General features: G+C 40.8%; 2 protein-coding genes across 2 annotated transcripts; both read left to right on the forward strand.

Annotated features, from left to right (window-relative positions):
- The first annotated feature begins 222 nt into the window (after positions 1-222).
- Positions 223-4,926, forward strand: ccdc82 (coiled-coil domain containing 82). The gene is made up of 2 exons (XM_046374561.1): positions 223-1,103; positions 1,481-4,926. Exons 1-2 carry the CDS (start codon positions 558-560, stop codon positions 1,667-1,669), a joined length of 735 nt encoding a protein of 244 aa, XP_046230517.1. The 5' UTR covers positions 223-557; the 3' UTR covers positions 1,670-4,926.
- A 963-nt stretch (positions 4,927-5,889) lies between these two features.
- thap1 (THAP domain containing, apoptosis associated protein 1) lies at positions 5,890-9,901 on the forward strand. The gene is made up of 3 exons (XM_046374563.1): positions 5,890-6,063; positions 7,133-7,325; positions 7,968-9,901. Exons 1-3 carry the CDS (start codon positions 5,993-5,995, stop codon positions 8,367-8,369), a joined length of 666 nt encoding a protein of 221 aa, XP_046230519.1. The 5' UTR covers positions 5,890-5,992; the 3' UTR covers positions 8,370-9,901.
- The last annotated feature ends 9,689 nt before the right edge of the window (positions 9,902-19,590 follow it).

The raw sequence follows: 19,590 nt of genomic DNA on the forward strand, positions 1-19,590 counted from the left end.
AGTGAGCCAGAGCAGACAGTACCAGGGCAATGAAATGGAAGCAGCTCCATGGAATACAGCCATCATTACTTTGATTATATACACCTGTGTTTCTTCTACTGTCAGCTGTCAAGATGTGTTGTCTTGTGTTGGCAGTTGGCAACAGCAGTGGCTTCTTTCCGCCGTAGGGGACGCACCAAAACTGTATGCTGGAATTTCTTCCAAAGAAGAAGAAGCTGGAGCTTGGCAGTAGTAGTAGCAGCAGCAACAACAATAACACGGCTAGCAACACTGGGGAGAACGATTGAGAAATGTTCCCTTTGTAGCTCGTAAATAATGCTTTAACACATATAGACAAAACGTTTCCACGAACGGAGTCAAAGCATAAACCTAGGAGGAGGCGAATTCACGCGTCATATTTTGTTTTTAATACAGAAAAAACATGTTGCCTTTGCTGTGACGCGCAGACGATAGAAGCTAACTAGCTGCACTGTTAGCTTGTTTAACGCTACACTCAGTCAGGTTCTCTTCTTGGGTTTTCTGTTTAATGTCACTGAGCTCCGGTACCGCGTGCAGACATGGAGAGCTTGTACAAGCGGAAAATGTTCGCGTCGATGCGGAAAACCAAGGTGGACGCATCGAAGAAGCGGCAGATTGGCCTCCCCGCCTCCATCCTGGACGACAGTGACGAAGGCTCTTTCTCCTCATCCTCCTCCTCCGGATCCCAGTCCGACTTCCAGAGCTCCCCCGAGGAGGATAGCGAACAGGAGGATCGGGACCGGAGCGATTCCGGGGCGACTTCCAGCGACGACAGCCGTTCTGTGACTCGCAGAAAGCGCTCGTTTCTGGGAGGTGATGACAGCTCCTCGTCTTCAAGTCCCGGGGAGGAGGAGGACGAGGACGACGACGATGAGGAGGACAGGAGTCAGCCGAAGAGGATGGTGCAGCCCAGGAAGCGGAGCAGGCTGCAAAGGCAGGACGAGTCGGACTCCGACCATGCGGAGGAAAAGAGGAGAGAGGAGGCGGAGAAGGCAAAGAGGAGGCAGAGACACAACAAGCTGCTGGCACTGTCTCGCAGGATGAAAGCCAGAGTCCCGAACCGGAGGAGAAGCCGCCTGAAGCAGGTACATCACACGCTCTCCCTCAAACCTTAAACTTTCCCTTCTAAACTTCTCTTCTTTCATGAGTTAAGTCTTAATCAACGCGAAGTCAGATGGACTGATGAAATCAAGGTCCGCATTGTCTGAACTGAAGTTTGGGTTAACGAAAGTTCTGATTCCAATTATTAAAAGCAAAATCGAAACGACAGCAGCGTATCATCACATCAACTAATCAGAAATGTCAGCTGGGATGAGTCCTTTTTGAAGATTGTCTCTAACCACCTTCGCTGCAAGTTTTAGCTTAATCTTTGTTTTATTTCTGGAAGAAAAACATTGACACTGCAGCACATTTCAGCAGCTGGCTATCAAATCAAAATCTAAAATGTATCGTTTATTTACAGGATGCAAGTGACGAGGAAGAGTCTAAAGAAGCTGAGGATGAGGCCGGTGGTGACGAAGATGGAGGCGGAGGAGAAAACGGCAGCAAGAAAGAGGCTTCAAAAGGTGATAATGGAGGCAGAGAGGAGGAGAAAGACAAAGAAGAGGAGACAGATGGACAGGAAGAAGAGGATGAGGTGGGGAAGAAGTAGACCCACACCACAATATAGGACAAAGAAGCAGTTTTAATATGAATAACTAAAAACTTAAACTGTCTGAAAGCTCATAACTGTTAGTCTATACAGTTTTTTTTCCTCCATAGAAAGTGGAAAACAAGCACCAAGAACTGGAGTCTCAAGGGTTTTTTGTGGTCATATCTGTTGCTATAGAAACACCATAGTGACATGCAGTGTAAAAACATATATCATTTGGACAGCTATGTTGACTTGTTATGTGGTTTTTGTGAAAAAGGTGGGGTCTGAAATGGGACACAACCTTAGAGCGAGGCTGAGATGGAAAAGTGGCTCGTGGATGTTTGTCACACCTGGTTCAGTGTCCTGTGATGATTTTTAGTGATGCATCTCTGCTGATCTGCTGGCATTAGTCGAGTCACTTTTATTTATCTATTTATTCTTATGTCCTTAATCCCTGTTGTTGATCCCAGATGCCACTCACGATCCACAGACAGATGCAGCTTTTCACCAGCAGTATTGTGTAATGCAGGTAGCTTATAATGTACGGTGCAAGAGTAGAAATCTTTGAAGGAATCTGTCACTGATGCAAGCCTCTACTTTTGTGGTTGTTAATGCTACATTCACATCATATGGGATAGATGGTAAAGAAGGATTCCCATGTTAACGACTTTCAGATGTTCACGTCATCAGACAACTCAAGATGTTTAATGATTACAGCGTTGGTCAAGTACTAAAAAGTAGTAAAAATACTGTGCATTTACTGTATAACATTGTATCCTTTAAATTTGGGGTTAATCACCTACAGTGATGTTCTTTGGCTCCCAGATGTTTTCCAGAGAGTTTCCCAGTCGTGGTTCCAGCTTGAACGTTGATGTTAATGTGCTAGCTGTGGCTACATGTTATTCCCTTAGAGCTGACATAGTGAATGTAGCCTGTTGGACAGTTGGACATGTTTTGAATACCATCAGAGGCTTAAGCTGTACATATATATACAGCAGTGGCAGACTCAGAATTGACAGATGACACAAAAAAAGAGTCATATACCATCGGTGCTGCTGCAGCTTCAGTGTTAATTTGAGTAGAGGCACCATTTCTCTTCCTTTAGTTTGTATTGTGTTTCTGCTGGAGGAAGAAGGACAGTTCACTGAGTGAGGCCTTTATCAGTGTTGGTTGATTGACTGTGGGACATGAATCTCACCGGGCTGAAATATCGGAACAACGAGAAGCTGAAATGTTCCTTTTTTTAATAAAATATCAACCGTGTGCATAACAACTACAAGAGAGAAGCATTGCGATAAGAAACACCCAATCAGAGATTCAACTTGTTCTGTTCCTGTCCTGATTGCAGTGACGAAGCATTCTGAGTATGAGGAAACTGATTTCACAGTTGTGAATGTACAGTGGCTGCTGAGGCTTCTGGATACTGCAGTATTTAGAGACATTCAATATACCCAACTGACAGTAAGCAGATTCTTTTTTTGGTGCACTTTTCTTCTCTTTTAGAACATGAGATTTTGTTTGCTGGCTGTTCCTGCAAAGCAGACTTGTTTCTTTGTTTTTATTTCTCACTCTCTGACAGGTTCCTGGCTGATGTCAGCAAAGGATTTAGGCTGAATGATTTCAGCCATGAGCTGAGCACTTGTCCATTTTATTGTACAGTAGCTTCTTTTTAATTGTTTCATTTTTAAAGCAATGGTTGAAGAATTATCTGTATCTTTGGTAGTTCTGTTCAGCTCTTCTATGAGTTAAAAGTACTTTTGACTTAGCTGCCAGCCTCTGGTTACAGTTGCTTCAATGTGACGATTTGCTGTTTGTTTCTGTCTTATGTAAACTGAATATCTTTGGGATTAGTATTGACTACGAAGACTTCTCAATACACGACCTTGGACTTGGGAAAATGTGACATTTTTCCTAACATTTTATAGCAAAAACAATTGAAAAAACAGTTAAAAAATCAATGAATATCCAGTTTTAATCATTCATAGAAACTTTTCCTGTAAATTTTAGGTATTCACTTTTGGTTTTCCCTCCAGAAGTAATTGATGGGACTAAGAGTTCTGATAAACATACACAAGGAGCATATATATTCATTCTTAGCCTTTAGTCGATAGAAATTCTGGTAAAATGCTATCACAGCTAACAGGAAAGATGGAAAGAACTATCAAAATAAGGTTCAGACTCAAGAGAAGCGGTCATTTTTTATGTCATCTGAGATTCTGGACATTTTTTGTAAATGCATAAAATGGACTGCAGCTCACTTTTTGCACTTGCTAACAGCATTTAATTTGGCTTGGTGAGTCATTTTTAGATGGTAACATAAACATGTGACAGGAGACAAAATACTGTCTTTCCTGTACTGTATATAAAATTTGTGCTGCCCACCCAAAAACTTTCTATGTACTTTTCTATTTATTTATTTCTGTCTAAAGTCTGTCACAGTGATGCATTCATGGGCTAATATATAAACTGGACAAATAATGTCCCTAATCACAATTTGCTCTTTACAAATATTCCCTTCATTTCTTCTTTCCTTCCTTTCTTTTCTATATCTGTGTTGGTGTGTTTAAGTACAGTTGTACAGATCATACATTTAGACTGTTTTGCATAGCTTTCTGAGCTTTTGACAAACCCAAACAAGCTTTCGGCTGTTGAGAATGTTGTAAAGAATGTTTTTTTATGTCCAGTGTTGAGTCTGAGGCTGCTCAAGCAGAGCAAAAGTTCTAGAAAGTTAGAAAGTGTTGAAGAGTCCTGTGGCCTTTCCTGCTTTTCTCACTCAACTACATAACGCAGATTATATGTACATGTATATACAGTATATACACATATACTGTATCTCATTAAGAAGAGTGATGACACACACATGTCAGAGTTACATATCAGTGCTGTATATTTAGTTGTTTTCCAGTGTAGTGTACTTCTGGTCTTTTGTTGCTGTATAAAGCTCTTCAGACCAAACTGCCCTGTTGAAAACACATCTTTTATTAATAAAGTCTCTTTTTTTGACCAACAAATTTTGTGTTGGAAATCATCACATCTTAACTTTGGTGGCATATAATTGCATTTTGATGAATTAGTTTGTCCTAGTTGTAAAATATTGCTCCTTTATTGTTACATGTGAAAACCTGCAAGATAAACCAAGTGCTGAAACCTCAGGACAGTAACATCAAAACACTCGTTTCAGGTCTCTCAGTTTGGTTACCACATGCAGAAAAACAGTTCCCGTGATGCATTGATAAAGCCTTCATTAAAGGATTTCATTCATTCATTTTTTTTTTTATTTTAAAAAAAAGGTCAGGAAAAATTTGTGAAATGAAAAATATTTTGGTTTTTATTTACATGTGTATTTCTTCCAACTTGCTTGTTCACATTTCCTCTGTATTACCTTTGCTAGTGCCAGCTAGCTTAAAGAACAACACACCAAATGATATTTGTAAAAATTAACAGCACAGACAGTGCTGGTGTCTGTGTTGCCATATATATATATATAAAGCTAGAAACTACACACTACAAATCTTTATTTTTAAACCAAAATCTTAAATCATTTACAGAATAGCTCTTTCAGTCTTACCGAAGAAACTAAATCCAACAAATATATACGTAAAAATGAAATAATACTACATTTATGTAGATACTCATCAAGTGTGGGTGGGTGGAGAGTTTTTTGGGGTAATTTACATTTGTGTAAAAAGATGTTTTCCAAATAAAATCCTATTTTTAACAATAAATTCAGTCTCCTTGTTCTTCACAATTATGCCACCTTGAATATTTAGCACAGAATGTTACACATTTATGTCGTAAATATACAAATCTGAATCTGGGTGTGATGTATTAATTGGAAGGATATAATTAAAATTGGGTTTCTTTACATTCTTCACATTCATTCTTTACATCATGGGAAATAACTGGTATTAGGGTTATAATCAATGTTTATTGTATAAAATCTATTAAATTACGGCTTCCAGTTCTTGTTGACCTATAGGAGCAATACTTTTATGATAGAGCTTCTGTCTGTGTATATTATTGTTATCCATTAAAACAAATCCTAATGATCAGTATTTGAATTACCTAAAATTTAATTAAATCATGACTAAAACATAAAAATCAGTGCAGCCTTTGAATTTATCAACTGACAGCCGTTATAGAAACCTTTGTTTTTCCCTGGTGGACATTGACAGATATTTCAGGAAGGTGGAAGTGAGCTCTGCCAATCAGATCCGAAAACGTAGGTCACGTTACCAAATCTTCGTCGCCATCATTGTTAGTGGCAGTGAAGCCTGTGTGTAGGGTGACAAGAAGTGAGTGTCAGTCGGGATTTCGGTGAATGTCCTCCGGGCAGCAGCCATGGTTCAGACGTGCTCAGCGTACGGCTGTAAGAACCGCTACCACAAAGACAAAGACATTTCCTTCCACAAGTAAGTCATATAAACTGTGTGTGTGAGAGAGAGCTAGTTAGCATTAGCTGTCCAGACACGATGGATAAGCGCTGTGATATAAATTAGTGTACAGCCATGGTGTTCAGTACCAAGAGTTTACCAGGCTGCGTTTTCTAATCTGCCTCATGAATGCTTCATGGCTCAGCGTCGACAGTGCATGGATGGTGGAACTGTCGCATGACATTTCTTGAGTCGATTTAGTTTACTGGTAAAACCGGATAACAAACAACTTGTCAAGCACCACCAATTGACTCTGATAAATTGGAAGTCTCGTGCCAAGTTGGCCGGCCAATCGCGCAGTCCCGTTCAGGTTAACCTTCTTCATGTATATGGTAGCGATAACTAAACGTTCCAGGTTAGATAAAATTAAAACTTAACTCAATTACCGTTTCATTGGTATTCATGCGCCGTATTTACCATGACATAATAACATTGTCGTTAAAACACGTAGTAGTGTGTTATTCAGTGTGTCCGCCTTATCCAGGAATACTCTACTAAACTCCATCGTTTCCGACTGGAGTTACAGTTCTTCGCTTGTTGACAGTCAAGCTAATGTTCGCCTGAAGTGTGCTTTGCGGGAACAGGACAAACATGTGGCGACCCTGCAGTCACGAGAGACAAGTTGAACCAGACTTAAGTCTGCTAACAACACGTTATTTTTTCAGTTTAATTTAGTAGTCTGGAGCCTGCTTATTGACACACTGTCTGGGTGAGAGGTTTAGTTTCCTGTTAATTCCAGCGGGTTGAGCAACACAATTTAGGCGAGAGTTAAAAGGTGAATTCACTGTTATAGTGAAGGATTATTGAACAGAGTTCTGTGTGTCCTCTTGACTGATTACCAGGGCAGATTTTCTGACCAGGACCAGACTGTAGCTAAAAATTTTGACATTAAGATATCTTAGTGAATTATTGACAATCTCACAAGGAACTGATTAATATCTTAATGATGATGTTGATGAAATAAATCCAACAGAAGGAACAAATCCTGAGGTGACTGAAGTACATTTAGATTAATTTTTTTTCTTCATTAATTGATTGATTCTGTCAGGTTTCCTCTGGCACGTCCGGACATTTGTGGTAAATGGGTGGCTGCGATGAGGAGGAACAACTTTAAGCCCACAAAGTACAGCAACATCTGCTCCCAGCATTTCACCAAAGACTGCTTCAAGACGGAGTGCAACAACAGAGTGCTTAAGGAGAATGCTGTGCCGTCGCTCTTCACCTTCAACCTAACCATCAAGGTGAAGGAGCTCAGACTATTTCCATCCACTGTCCACACACTTTTAATCCAGACCAAGGAAAACATTATACACAGTACTGTGAACATTAGGTTCAGGAGTTGGTTGCACCAGCTGTGTGCTTTTAACTATGACAGCTTTACAATATTTGCTCAAAAACTGCAAAATATCACAATGTATTGAATCGTAACCTTTGTATGGTATCACCAGCTGCTATATACATTACAGCTGTACAATACACATCCGTAATTCTTAATCCCAGCTACTAAGCTCTGATTGGTTGACTGTTTCTCCAAGTGGTGGCAACAGCTGTGAATTTAGCATTAAAAAACTCCAGAATTTTGTGATAATTCATCCAAACCCCCATAGCTTCTCATCATTTGAGCTGGAGGACATTCTGGGGTTTAGAGTGATAACAAAAAGAAATTTAACCCCAGTTACAGTGTTAGAAAGCTCTGGTCCTCATCAAGGTCTCCAGTCCTGTTGTTTTTTATTTCAGAATAAGAATATATTATTATAACAAACAAACCAATCCTTCACTTGAGGACGAGCGTTAATCAGATAATTACATCTGTTAATCTTCGTGTTATCCTGGATCAGATCAGCATGCAGCATCAGAACTGCTGTGTGTTTTCTGTCTGACAGACGGAGCCACTGGAGGATCCCTTTTCGTCCGACATCCATTTCCCCCTCTCTCTGCCTCTGACCTCTGACCTGGCGATGGAGGAGGAGGAGCCGGAGGAGCCCGGGAGGAGCCTGCCCGATACCTGGGGCGACACAGTGGCGGTCTCCTGTGACCACAACTACACAGCGGAGGATTCTGCCCGGCAGAAGAAGCGCATCGAGCAGCTGGAGGAGCAGTTAGGGAGACTGAGGAAGAAGCTGAAGACGATGCAGCAGAAGTGTCGGCGGCAGGAGAGACAGTTAAAGAGGCTGAAGACGACGTGCGAGACAGCGAGGACCGGCCGCGAGCAGGCGGCGGCGTTCGGAGAGGGATACGTGCTTTTACCAAAACACATCTACCACACGCTCAAAGGCATTGAGTAAGAAGGAGCAGAAAGAAAAAGAGAGAGCAGTGTGGTCGAAGTGAGCTTCAGATTCGAATCTGTTGCAGGTTGAGTCTCACATCTCTCAGCAGCAGCCGGGCAGACTGTTGAAGAGCTGCTCAGCAAGGCAGCAAACCCCTGAGCTGAGGGCTGAACCCCTCGTTTGACAACATAAATGCAGGATGTGGAAAACTCCAGTGTGATAAGATTTTTTTTTCCCCCATAATGAAATGACTTTGAGTTAACTTTCACTTTAAATAAATAGTTCAGTATTGTGCATACAGTTTTAATGGTAGTTCCATACTGAAGATTGCTTGACATATAACAGCTGGGTGTTGTGACTGGAGTCTTATTGTAACCACATGGTACTGGACGGACAGAGAAACTGTTGTTCTTCCAGAAATACTGCCAACATGAAAACTGCCCAAAAAAACTAAAAACAGAAGGTTTTGCTTGTGTAAGAATTAAAAAAAACATGTTGCAGCACAGTGGTGCAGTGGTTAGCACTGTCGCCTCACAGCAAGGGGGTTCCAGGTTCGGATCCCGGTCTGGGCCCTTCTGTGTGGAGTTCGCATGTTCTCCCTGTGCCTGCGTGAGTTTTCTCACAATCCCAGAAACATGCACGTTTGGTCAATTGTTGCGTGTGTGGTTGTCTGTCTTTGTGTGTTGGCCCTGTGATTGACTGGCGACCAGTCCAGGGTGAACCCCGCCTCTCGCCCGTAGTCAGCTGGGATAGGCTCCAGCCTCCCCGCGACCCTGACGGATAAGCGGGATAAAAGACAGATGGATGTTGCAGCCTGTTAATTGGTTAGCTTCACAGGTGATAGAAGGTGTAATTTTGAACTTCAGATAGAGAAGGGCTCACTGTTTTCCCCTGCTTCAAGCCTTTGTGCTAAGCTAAGTTAAGCACATCCTGACTCTGGCACCGTACTTGACACTTCAACATGACATTTCTGTGGATCTTTTCTCTCAGTTCAGTCTCAGAAAGAAAACAAAATGATGTTGAACTAGTTCCTCAAAGATCATAGCGTGGGATTTGGACATACAGCACAATGGGTTGCAAGAAAAGTTGAAACACATATTCCTCAAGTGTTCAGAGAGGAGCTCAAAAGACTACTAATTAGCACTATTCGATATTAAATCATCCACATTTGCTCACTGTCTCTTAGTCTTTTATCCTCTTCTTCAAATGTGCATAAACTGCATTCAGTGAACTTTGCTTATCGGTGAAATCTGCATCACGCATCTCTAGAAAAAGCCTACAATGAACAAAGGGCTTATCTTTATTTTTCTTCACCTAAACATGATGCAAACATGTTGAGTGTGGGAGTGTGTATGTGACGAAAGCTGTGTCACACACATCCAATTGGAAAACAGCTGATTTTTGCCTCGACGGTCAGTGTAAGACTCAAAGAAACAAGTGAATGTCATTTCCCCCAGAGTGACTGAAGAGTGTGTGTGCGTGCATATTTGAATCACTGAACAGCTGCTAATGTGCAATAAACTTGAACGACACTGAAGCCATAACAGTTACTCTGCGTGTTCCCCTCATTTCACAATGCACTCCAGTGTTTACCGCGTGACCACAGTAACCAAAGATGAAGTGACTGACAACTTAAATCCAGAGAAAGAATGAAAATGAATGAATACAATTCTTCTCCTCACATGCAAAGCCCTTAAAGGTCAGGTCCCATCATATCCTAGAGAGCTCATAGATATCTGTTATCTGTTTAGAACTCTAAGCTCACAGGATGCAGGGTTTCTTCTTGTTCCTAGTGTGAGCAAAAGTAGAACGACAGCCAGAGTTATCAAGTTCTGCTCCCTCCTCTCTACATTTAAAAGAACACTTAAAACCTTCCTCTTGGATAAAGCTTATAGTTAGCGCTGGCCCCTAGTGATGCTGCTATAGATTGCTGAGGGACTTCCCATGATGCCCTGAGCCGCTCTCTCCTTCTTCCCCGGAGTCTTTGTGCGTTCTCAGCTCGCAGGTTTCAAGTATCATGGTTAGACCTCCTGCTGCGGTCTTGCTTGAAACCTACTGCTATTATTTCTGTCGCAGTATTCTCGGAAATATCAATCTCTTAAAAGCAACCACGCTGTGTGCCCTGAGGTGCTGTAACGCTTGTTTCAGCTCAATGTAAGCTCCCCCAAAAGTCTCCGGCTGGCAAACTGCCACATGCGTTTGCAGCATAACCGGAGCACAAGGCACATGTGGAGAAACAGCCAATTGAGGGACCTACCTGAGCTGTAATTGATGATTTGTTTGTATTTCCAGCTCTTGGAGTAAAGTATTTAAGCCTCTTTAACCGTTAATATCTGCACACGTGTTTATTTACAGACTGTTTACACATTAACAAAGCTAAATACATGTATGAATATATGAATGCAGGTTTGTAGATATTTATTTACACACTCACTACTCTGATTATGGATTTAGAGGTTCTTTCACACATTTACAAATGTGGTTATGCACACACAGGTTGAGATACAGTTACACAACCCTCCATTCACATTTGTATATAGTTTTGCTACATTAAGGGTCCCCATATACAGCTGCAGCCTCCCTCTCTTCTGTGGTGTACAGTGACTTCAACTATTTAACCTAACAGTTATTTAGCTGGTTTGATATTTTATGGAATTAATGGTGCTCTGTGGACCAACTATCTGCAAGAAGAGCTGATCCAGCGGCTGCTGCATGACCCACCTTGTTAACATGCCGGCGTAACCAGGTTATCGCTCACAATCGTGTAGCCTGTTTTTTTCTTTTTAAATTATGATGGACAGTTAGACTAGTCTCAGGCAACGCCATTACAAGCTGTGTCAATGAAACCAGTACAGTGTCTGTGCCACAGCTGTTCATGTCACAGGTGTGTGTGTGTGTGTGTGTGTGTGTGTGTGTGCGGAAAAGCCAGCTCACCTGAGTGAGCACATGCTGCACATATTCCCTGGTCGTTGACTTTATGAGAGATGTCTAACTTCATCCCTATCAACATACAAAATCATCTGGTTTAACATTCTGTTTTTTTTTTTCATGTTTTTTGGGGGGGTTGCTACTTGTGGTGCTCAAACCCAAGTCTATGCTGTATAAAATATATATTTTTGAACAATTATTTAGTAATGGAACAAAATTACCAGTTTGTTCCTATGCATATTCAGCTTATTCACATTAATTCTTAGCTGATAAAAATTAAAAGTGAAAGGAAGTGTGAGACAAACGAATTAGTTAATATTTTTGTCTATTGTCTCAGTGAGTCTAAATCCTCCCACCTTACCTTGCTTATTTTTTTTTAATTCTTCCAATTTAGTCTCACACAGAGGAAGACTGCATCTACTTTCTGTTTCCCCTGTTATCATTCATTTACCGGCACATGTAATTTTGCCACAGTCATACTTTCCCATTCAACGGGCACAGAAGACAGCAATGATACTTTTGGCCAGCTGGTGGTGGTAGAGAGCTACAGAACACTGTATGTTTGTTTGTCCTGGTCTCCTCTCGTGTGGTTTTAATTGTTGATCACCGCGAGATCAACAATTACTCACTACTAGGTGAGCAGACAGATGGACACAGATAAACATTAGCTGTGAATCACTTTAATTTAAATTAACCTGCACAAAATGTGCCACATAGATGAACTTGGTGATTTATGTAATTTTGTTGAGTGTGGTAGGGGTATTGTAATTGTATTAATTATGGCTGTACAGCGGTCACCATTTGGACTATTTTTAGGTGCCCTTTGATTACCTTATCCGATTTTTTGGGAACTACCGACGTGGTGTAAACGTTTGTTGATTATAATGTCCTTTTGTGTGGACCCAAGGAATGTTTTCTGTCAGTAACTAATGTCGATATAAATAAAAAATTAGCAGTGCTTTTTCTCAAACCCACTCTTACTCCCCAGATGATATACCCTTCAGATTTTATTGACCCCATGACCTATATTCTAGCATTGTTCATGCTCTGGGTGTAACGAACACTACAGCCACTAGAGGGCACTAGCAGGATTTTAGTCCTTGATGTTTCTCAGCGGTTTCAGTTTGGACAGTAGACGTCACCTCTGTGACCTCAACCCTCCTCAGGTGAACAGACCTCTGCAGGGCTGAATCTGATCCAGGTGGACGTGTTTTGGGCGGAAGCTCCACCCTCCCGGGGGTAACATCAAGGTCAGACTGTCCAAACTGTAATGCTCCCCAGGCTGCAGTCTGACCGCTCTGATTAAACAACACCTGGATGACCTGTTCACAGCATGCTCTGCTGCTGTTACAACCAGCAATCAAAAACCAAACATAATGTTGAGTATAGTACTTTATATATGCGGACAATTTCTTAATATAATTCATTTACAATTGATTTATTTATTACTGATTATTATTATATGTACTTAAATATGAAAAATATCCAATGTTTTTAATTTTTTCAAATATTTTGCTAACTAAACTGAAAATGGCATATGTATATGCCAATATAAAGTGTTAAAGTCTGTCAAATACATACTGCATGTTGATTACATGTGTAGGCACTGATCAGCCACAACATTAGCGCCACTGTAAAATTAATTTACAATGCAATGTTCTGTGGGGAAACCTTGGGTTTTGGCAATCATGTGGATGTTCTTTGACACACACCACCCACCTAAACATTGCATTGTGTGTGTGTGTGAGCAGGATATTTGTTAAGGGAAATTAGGGCCGCAGTAGTTAAAGGATCAATGAAGTGAACAATGTGTGCACACTTTCTTCTTCTATCAGATCGTTTTCTTCTCTTCAGACTCCGCTGATGTGAATCTGCTGCTGATGAATCTGTTCGTCTCTGACCCAGATAGAAACTACACAGCTTCACTTTTTATTCTCTTCAGTCTGGACTCAGAGCACTCAGCCTGGAGCACTGAGCTGAGGACTCAGAATAAATGGAGGTTAGCAGGACAAACATGATGATAATGATAATAATGTATATAAATATAAACACTGCCATAAATCTAAACTCTGCCCGGCAGCATCTATCAGATCTATAATGCTGTCTGATCTTTCTGCCAATGATCTGCTGTTTCCTCAAAAACACAGGAAAAAACGCCTCAGGGGAGGAAACGGAGCGGGGGAAGACAACAAGGGGAAGAGGGTGAAAACAGGCTTTAACTGCGAGCAGAGAGCTGTCGGTTCAAATCCCAGAGAGAAGTAAGAGGATTAAAGGGTGAATGAATCGATGATGATGCTGCCGAGGTGCTGCTGAGCAAAGCTTGAGGATCCCAAAACCAGACGGCAAACTGTGTGAATATGATGCCTGTAGATATATAACATGATTCACATTAAATGTAAAATTACTGAACATATTTTTATAAAATAATTAATTAATTATGATACAATAAAAATTAAATGATGCTTTAAATTTCTGGCTTAAATTATTTAAAATTCCTGAAAATGTGGGGTTTCGAAATTTACATATTAGTAGGTTTAATTTTTGCTCTAGAACTTAGAAATTTGGAGTTTGTGGTATGTAACTATTTATATGAGCAAACTGACATAATTTGAGCTCTAAAATTATATATATGTTTACATATGATTGAATATGTGCTCACTCTTAATTCATTTGTGCTCCAGAATTACTTCATTCCTGCTCTTGAAGTTCTCAAATTGCATGATCCACTGCCAAACTTTTCATCAATGAAACCTCAAAATGACTGAAGTGTGGCGACCTGATGGTTGATTAAAAAGCTCTTTAAAGAGATCTTTTCTCAATGCAGAGGTTACCTGAATCCAGTGTCCTTGATCAGGTGTGTGAGTGTGTGCGCACACACACTTGTGTTATGTTTTTATTCCTTGTCAGACCAGAAAGTGGCATCACAAAATTTCTTTAACATGAGTGGGACTGGAAGCCTGGCGAAGAAGCGTCTGCTAATTTGGGCCTACTGTCCAAGTTGCTACACAGCCAAAACCGTAACAACTAGCTAGCAAAGTTACTGCTGTCAGCTAGCTAGCTAGCAAGCCCCGTAGCTAACAGGACAAATAAGTTCAAAAGTTTAATTTGATGGAGATGTACAGTATTTGCAGCACAGGCTCTTGTCTGATGGCTGACTTCAGACCATGCTGCATCAGCAGACATGCCATTTAGTGATCTTTACAATATGACTTTGGAAACCATGAAGGTTTAAACATGTACTCATAAGAAGCTATTTCCATTTGCATTTCAAGGTAATCTATGGCAGCAAATAATGGCCTGGCCTACTCAACTAAAGTAAATGCTCCATTGATGAAAATTCACATCACAATGATTACAGCAAGTTTATGTGAATCTGAGACAATAATAAGGTTCATGAGTCATATCATAAGCGATTAGTTGATCGATCGATAAGTTGATCTGAAATCTGAAATAAATCTTTTTAAATCTTTCTAAATTGAATATCTTTGGGTTTTGGAGTTGACCAGGCAAAACAAGGGAGACGACATCTTGGACTTTGAGCACAGCTATGAACATTTTTCACTTTTTTCCCCTCAGAAATAAACAAAACAAACAAACAAACAAAAAAAAAACAAATGGGTTAGTTGAGAAAATAACTGACATCTATTAATAATTTGTGATTTGTGCCTGAAATAGTAAGAGGTGGCCAAAATCCAGACTTGGTAAACAGAGTTTAAAACACCTTCAGATATTAGCGTTCCCACAGAACATGAAATGCAACCAGCAGTAGCAAAAGGTGCAGCTGGTGATTTACTGATTGTTTTAATCCCGGGCTTCTCAAAGGCCACATGCAGTCTGCCCTATCTGGAAGTGGCTGGGGCTGTATGCAGATTAATAGGAAGACTGCAGCTACTACTCAGGGCTGAGATCAGAACCTCCACCAGCACCACCGTCTCCATATTCCTGTATGAAAAGGCGTTTAGTTATGTTCTTATTCACATTTATCATCCTCCTGAAAACATACTCTCATTAAGCATCAGTCAAATCAGTTAAGTGAAGTTAGCTTTGCATTAAAGCTACAAATACAACACCATCAAATACATATAATTTACAAAACATTTCTATTTATACTATCATTATTACAAAAAGTGTGATAGTCCAACTTCATTATGAGTTTGAAGATAAAACAGGCCTCACAAATCTGTCTCAGCTCAGTGCTACAGGATTTGGAGCTCATTTAGAAGTTTTCTCTTGTAAGAAAGCTATAAATTTCTTGTTCCAGTTGGAGAATAAATTCTGTTCCATTCCAGGAGACAGATTAGTATTAGTATTAGAGTTTATTTATCAGTTCACTAAACACAAACCTGTTATTGTGTCTGTGTTTCTGTCCGTTGGTGTCGCCGTGACACACACCAGGGCGGAGACCATGTGACATCACTCCTCTGGGGTTAAAAGGCGGTGCTGTGACGCACCGTAACCGTAACAACGGGGTTTCACCTCCTCTATACGTATTTGACTGTGTATGTGTGCGTGTGATTCAGTATTAACGCAATCGAGGTGTGTGCTGTGGGTTTGAGTCATGTCTGACAGTTTAATTCCTAACTGATGTCATGAGAAAGTTTGTGTGTGAGAAAGCAGGCAGCAGCTTCAGCACAGAGACTGGATATCTCACAGCACCACAACAGACTGATTTATGCACACAAGGGTTTAGATGTCTCAAGATTAAACTTTTATGCAGAGGTCACGGCAGCAGTCTGACAAGGTTCTACCTGTAACACCTCCAACATGACTCAAGTCTGAAATGAATAATATTAAAGGGACAGTTCACCCCAGAATCAAAAGTGTTATGTGTCCCGCCCCCCCAACCCACCTGTAATACTATTAATCCATCCAGATTGTTTTGGTGTGAGTTGCAACTATTATCTTTCCGCATGCAGAAGGAAGTGTGCACCTGCTCATGGAGGAGAGGCTAGTTAACTAGGCTAGCTAATATTACCTCACAGCTCAGCTGAGGAGGACGCCATTAATGTTTACATCCTGCCCTGTCACCAGCACGAGTCTCTCGGCCACGAGTAGAGTAGTTCGGCAGAAATATCTGTGATGATCTGGTCATGTTGAGATGTCTGGAAAGAGACATTACTCGTGAGCTTTTTTTGTTTTACCATCTAGTTCAATTCAATTCAATTCAATTCAGTTTATTCAGTATATTCAGTGATAAGCATTAATGGGACATAAATGTGTGCAGAAGGAGAGGGAGAGGAAGAAAGAGTTCAGTGCATCATGGGAGGACCACCGGCAGTCTAAGTCTATAGCAGCATAACTAGGGGCCGGCCTAGGCCAGCCCTAACTATAAGCTTTATCAAACAGGAAAGTTTTTAGTCTACTCTTAAATATAGAGAGGGTGTCCGCCTCCCGAACCGAAACCGGAAGATGGTTCCATAGTAGAGAAGCTTGATAACTAAAGGCTCTGGTTCCCAATCTACTTTTGAGGACTCTAGGAACCACAAGTAGTCCTGCATTTTGGGAACGCAAAGCTCTGGTGGGATAATAGGGAAGTATTAACTCTTTAAGATATGATGATATCTGACTGTCCAGGGTCAACCTCCTCGGCTGGTGTCCCGAGGAATGTGAGTGTTAATATGACTGTAGGGAGTGGATTCATTTAAGCGGACATATTCTTCTTGCCAAAGCCAGGTTTCGGTTAAACAAAATAAATCGAGTCCAATATTAATTCATTTACTGGTACAGCTTTAGATGAGAGAGATCTTACAGTCCACATTTAATTCTCCTATTTGTTGTAGCTATGGAGGTGTTGGTGTTGATCTTTATTAGATTTTAACTCCTCTTTTTGTATGTGATTTAATTAATTTAAGTGGCCGGGGGACAGACACAGTCTTTATGGGATACTGGGTGGGTAACTGTCCTAATGGAAGCTCAGAGAGGCGTGTAGGACTGCATTTCTGCCTCATGGCCTCAACTCTCAACTGTAGTTCTATTATGTTCAAGAGAGGGCAGACATCTCTACAGCTGATATCTCCATAAATCTGCAACTCACGCCAAAACAGTCTAAATGGATAAACAGCACTACAGGTAAGACGAAAAATGTGCATTTTTGATTTTGGTCTAAACTGTCCTTTTAAGACTTAATCAGCACAATGTTTAAATGCGCAGGGAGATTGTGATTGCACATCTTGTTCTGCCTTATTGTGATCAATGTGATACTTGCATCTCTTAATTATCTCATTTGGGCACAAAGACAACAAACTCAATAAACCAGAAAACTCTGTAAGTGAACTAAGGGTGGAAATTCTTCCCATGCCAGAACAATCTATAAAAATGATTTCTGAATATTCAGCAAAATGCTTCGCAGAATGTGAGTGTGCAGGTAAATCCAAACCCATACACTATGAAGACAGAAGTATTGGGGCACCTGACCATTACACCAACAGGGACTTTAACGACATGACATTCTAAATACACAGACAGCTTTGCAGCTATAACAGCTTCCACTCTTCTGGGAAGGCTTCTGGGAGGGTTTTTGAGAGAACTAGTGAGGTCAGACACTGATGTTGAATTAAAAGGCCTCTCCAGTTCATCCCAAAGGTGTTGGATGGGGTTGAGGTCAGGGCTCTGTGTGGGCCAGTCAAGTTCTTCTACACCAAACTCATCCAACATGTCTTTATGGACTTTGCTTCGGGCACAGTCATGCTGGAATAGAAAAGGACCTTACTGTTGCCACAAAGTTGGAAGCATAGCATTGTCCAAAATGTCTTGGTATGCTGAAACATTAAGATTTCCTTTCATGGTTAATAAGGAGCCAAGCCCAACCCCTGAAAAACAGCCCCACAAAGAGGTGTGTCTGGATACTTTTATCTATATAGTGTATTTGCTGATGATGTAATAATAGAGTAAATAAAATATATGAAGAGCATGATGACACAGGTGTCATGCTTGTTCAGCTCTTGTCTTCTTCTTTTTCTTCTTCTTTATAATTTATTGTGTTCGATAAAATCATTGCACTGTTTAAAAAAAGGTGGAAAAAACAAGAACAGAAAAACAAAGTCATTAATATATAAGTAAATATTAAAGAAATCATAACAGAAGGAAATAAACAATTAAAGGCAATTAGGGTCAAGAAAAACCCAAAAACAGTCCAACTGAGTTTTAGGATTAATGTAAATGTATGTGAACAAAAATAATGAATAATTCATATGTGTGTGTGTATGTGCGTGCCATCCTAAGCCTTGTGGCTAATAATAATCTGAAGGTACAGACAGTGTAACAAATCAACACTGAATATGTATGTCAACCACACACACACACACACACACACATCTGTGTCAGTCAGTGATTTGGGATTTGTCAGATTTAATTCAGGAACATTAATCTCCTGCAAGACAAACTGTGGACAAAGTTTGCAGAAGTAAAAATCAGAAGTCTCCTCAGCTCAGTCGCACTTACAGCTGCTGTTCCTCCACCGTCCATGAGATGCTGCTTTAAAAACTCTCATCGCATTGAAGTGAATGGGAAACAAGTCTAAGAAGTTTTTCACTTCAGCTTTTCCAGAGGTCATTTACCTCCCTCTGATGTAAATCTGAGGGTAGATTTTCACAATAAAAGTTCCCTTAAGGACACATTAAAGCTAAAAGTGATGCTTGTTCAGATTGACAGGTGTAAGTCATGTGGTGCATTCACCATTTAGTAAGTAATATGTTAGGTTGTTTTAGACTAGGACCCCAAAGCAGAGACAAACTCACTGGTGAGAGGGAACAAAGGTTCTTTTAATAAACTCCACAAACTAAACACAGGAACTAAGCAGGCTGTGGAAGCAAGGCGCTGGCTGACTGAAGGATAACCTCGACAGGAGAATCCAGGTAACTTCTGATGAGCATGCATGGGTAGAGCGAGCAATAATCTGGCAGCAAGCAGGAGTGAAGGCCAGGCTTAAATAGAGGAGAGAATGGGCTGATACACATCAGGGGTCCGTTTCATGAAGCAGGTTCAACAAACTCTGAGTATGTATGTTAACTCTGAGTTGACAAACCCTGAGATGAAAAACTCAGAGTTTCCTGTTTCAACAAAGCGGATTCGCATTAGTTTTGTCGACTCTGAGTATGTTGACTCTGAGTATGTTGAGGCAAGCTCGTGCACCGCGACTCTACAAAAAGCCCTCATCAATGGAGCCCCGATTCACTGATTCACCACGGAGGCCGGAGGGGAAAGAAAGCGCTCAGCATATTTTTCACCGCTGGAGCTGGAAATTTTGATGGAGGCGTACGGTGAATATCGGTATGTAATCCGGAAAAAGTAACACCTGCGGCAAAAGGAAAGC

This window comes from Scatophagus argus, chromosome 20 (genome assembly GCF_020382885.2).
Source record: "Scatophagus argus isolate fScaArg1 chromosome 20, fScaArg1.pri, whole genome shotgun sequence".
Lineage (NCBI taxonomy): Eukaryota > Metazoa > Chordata > Actinopteri > Scatophagidae > Scatophagus > Scatophagus argus.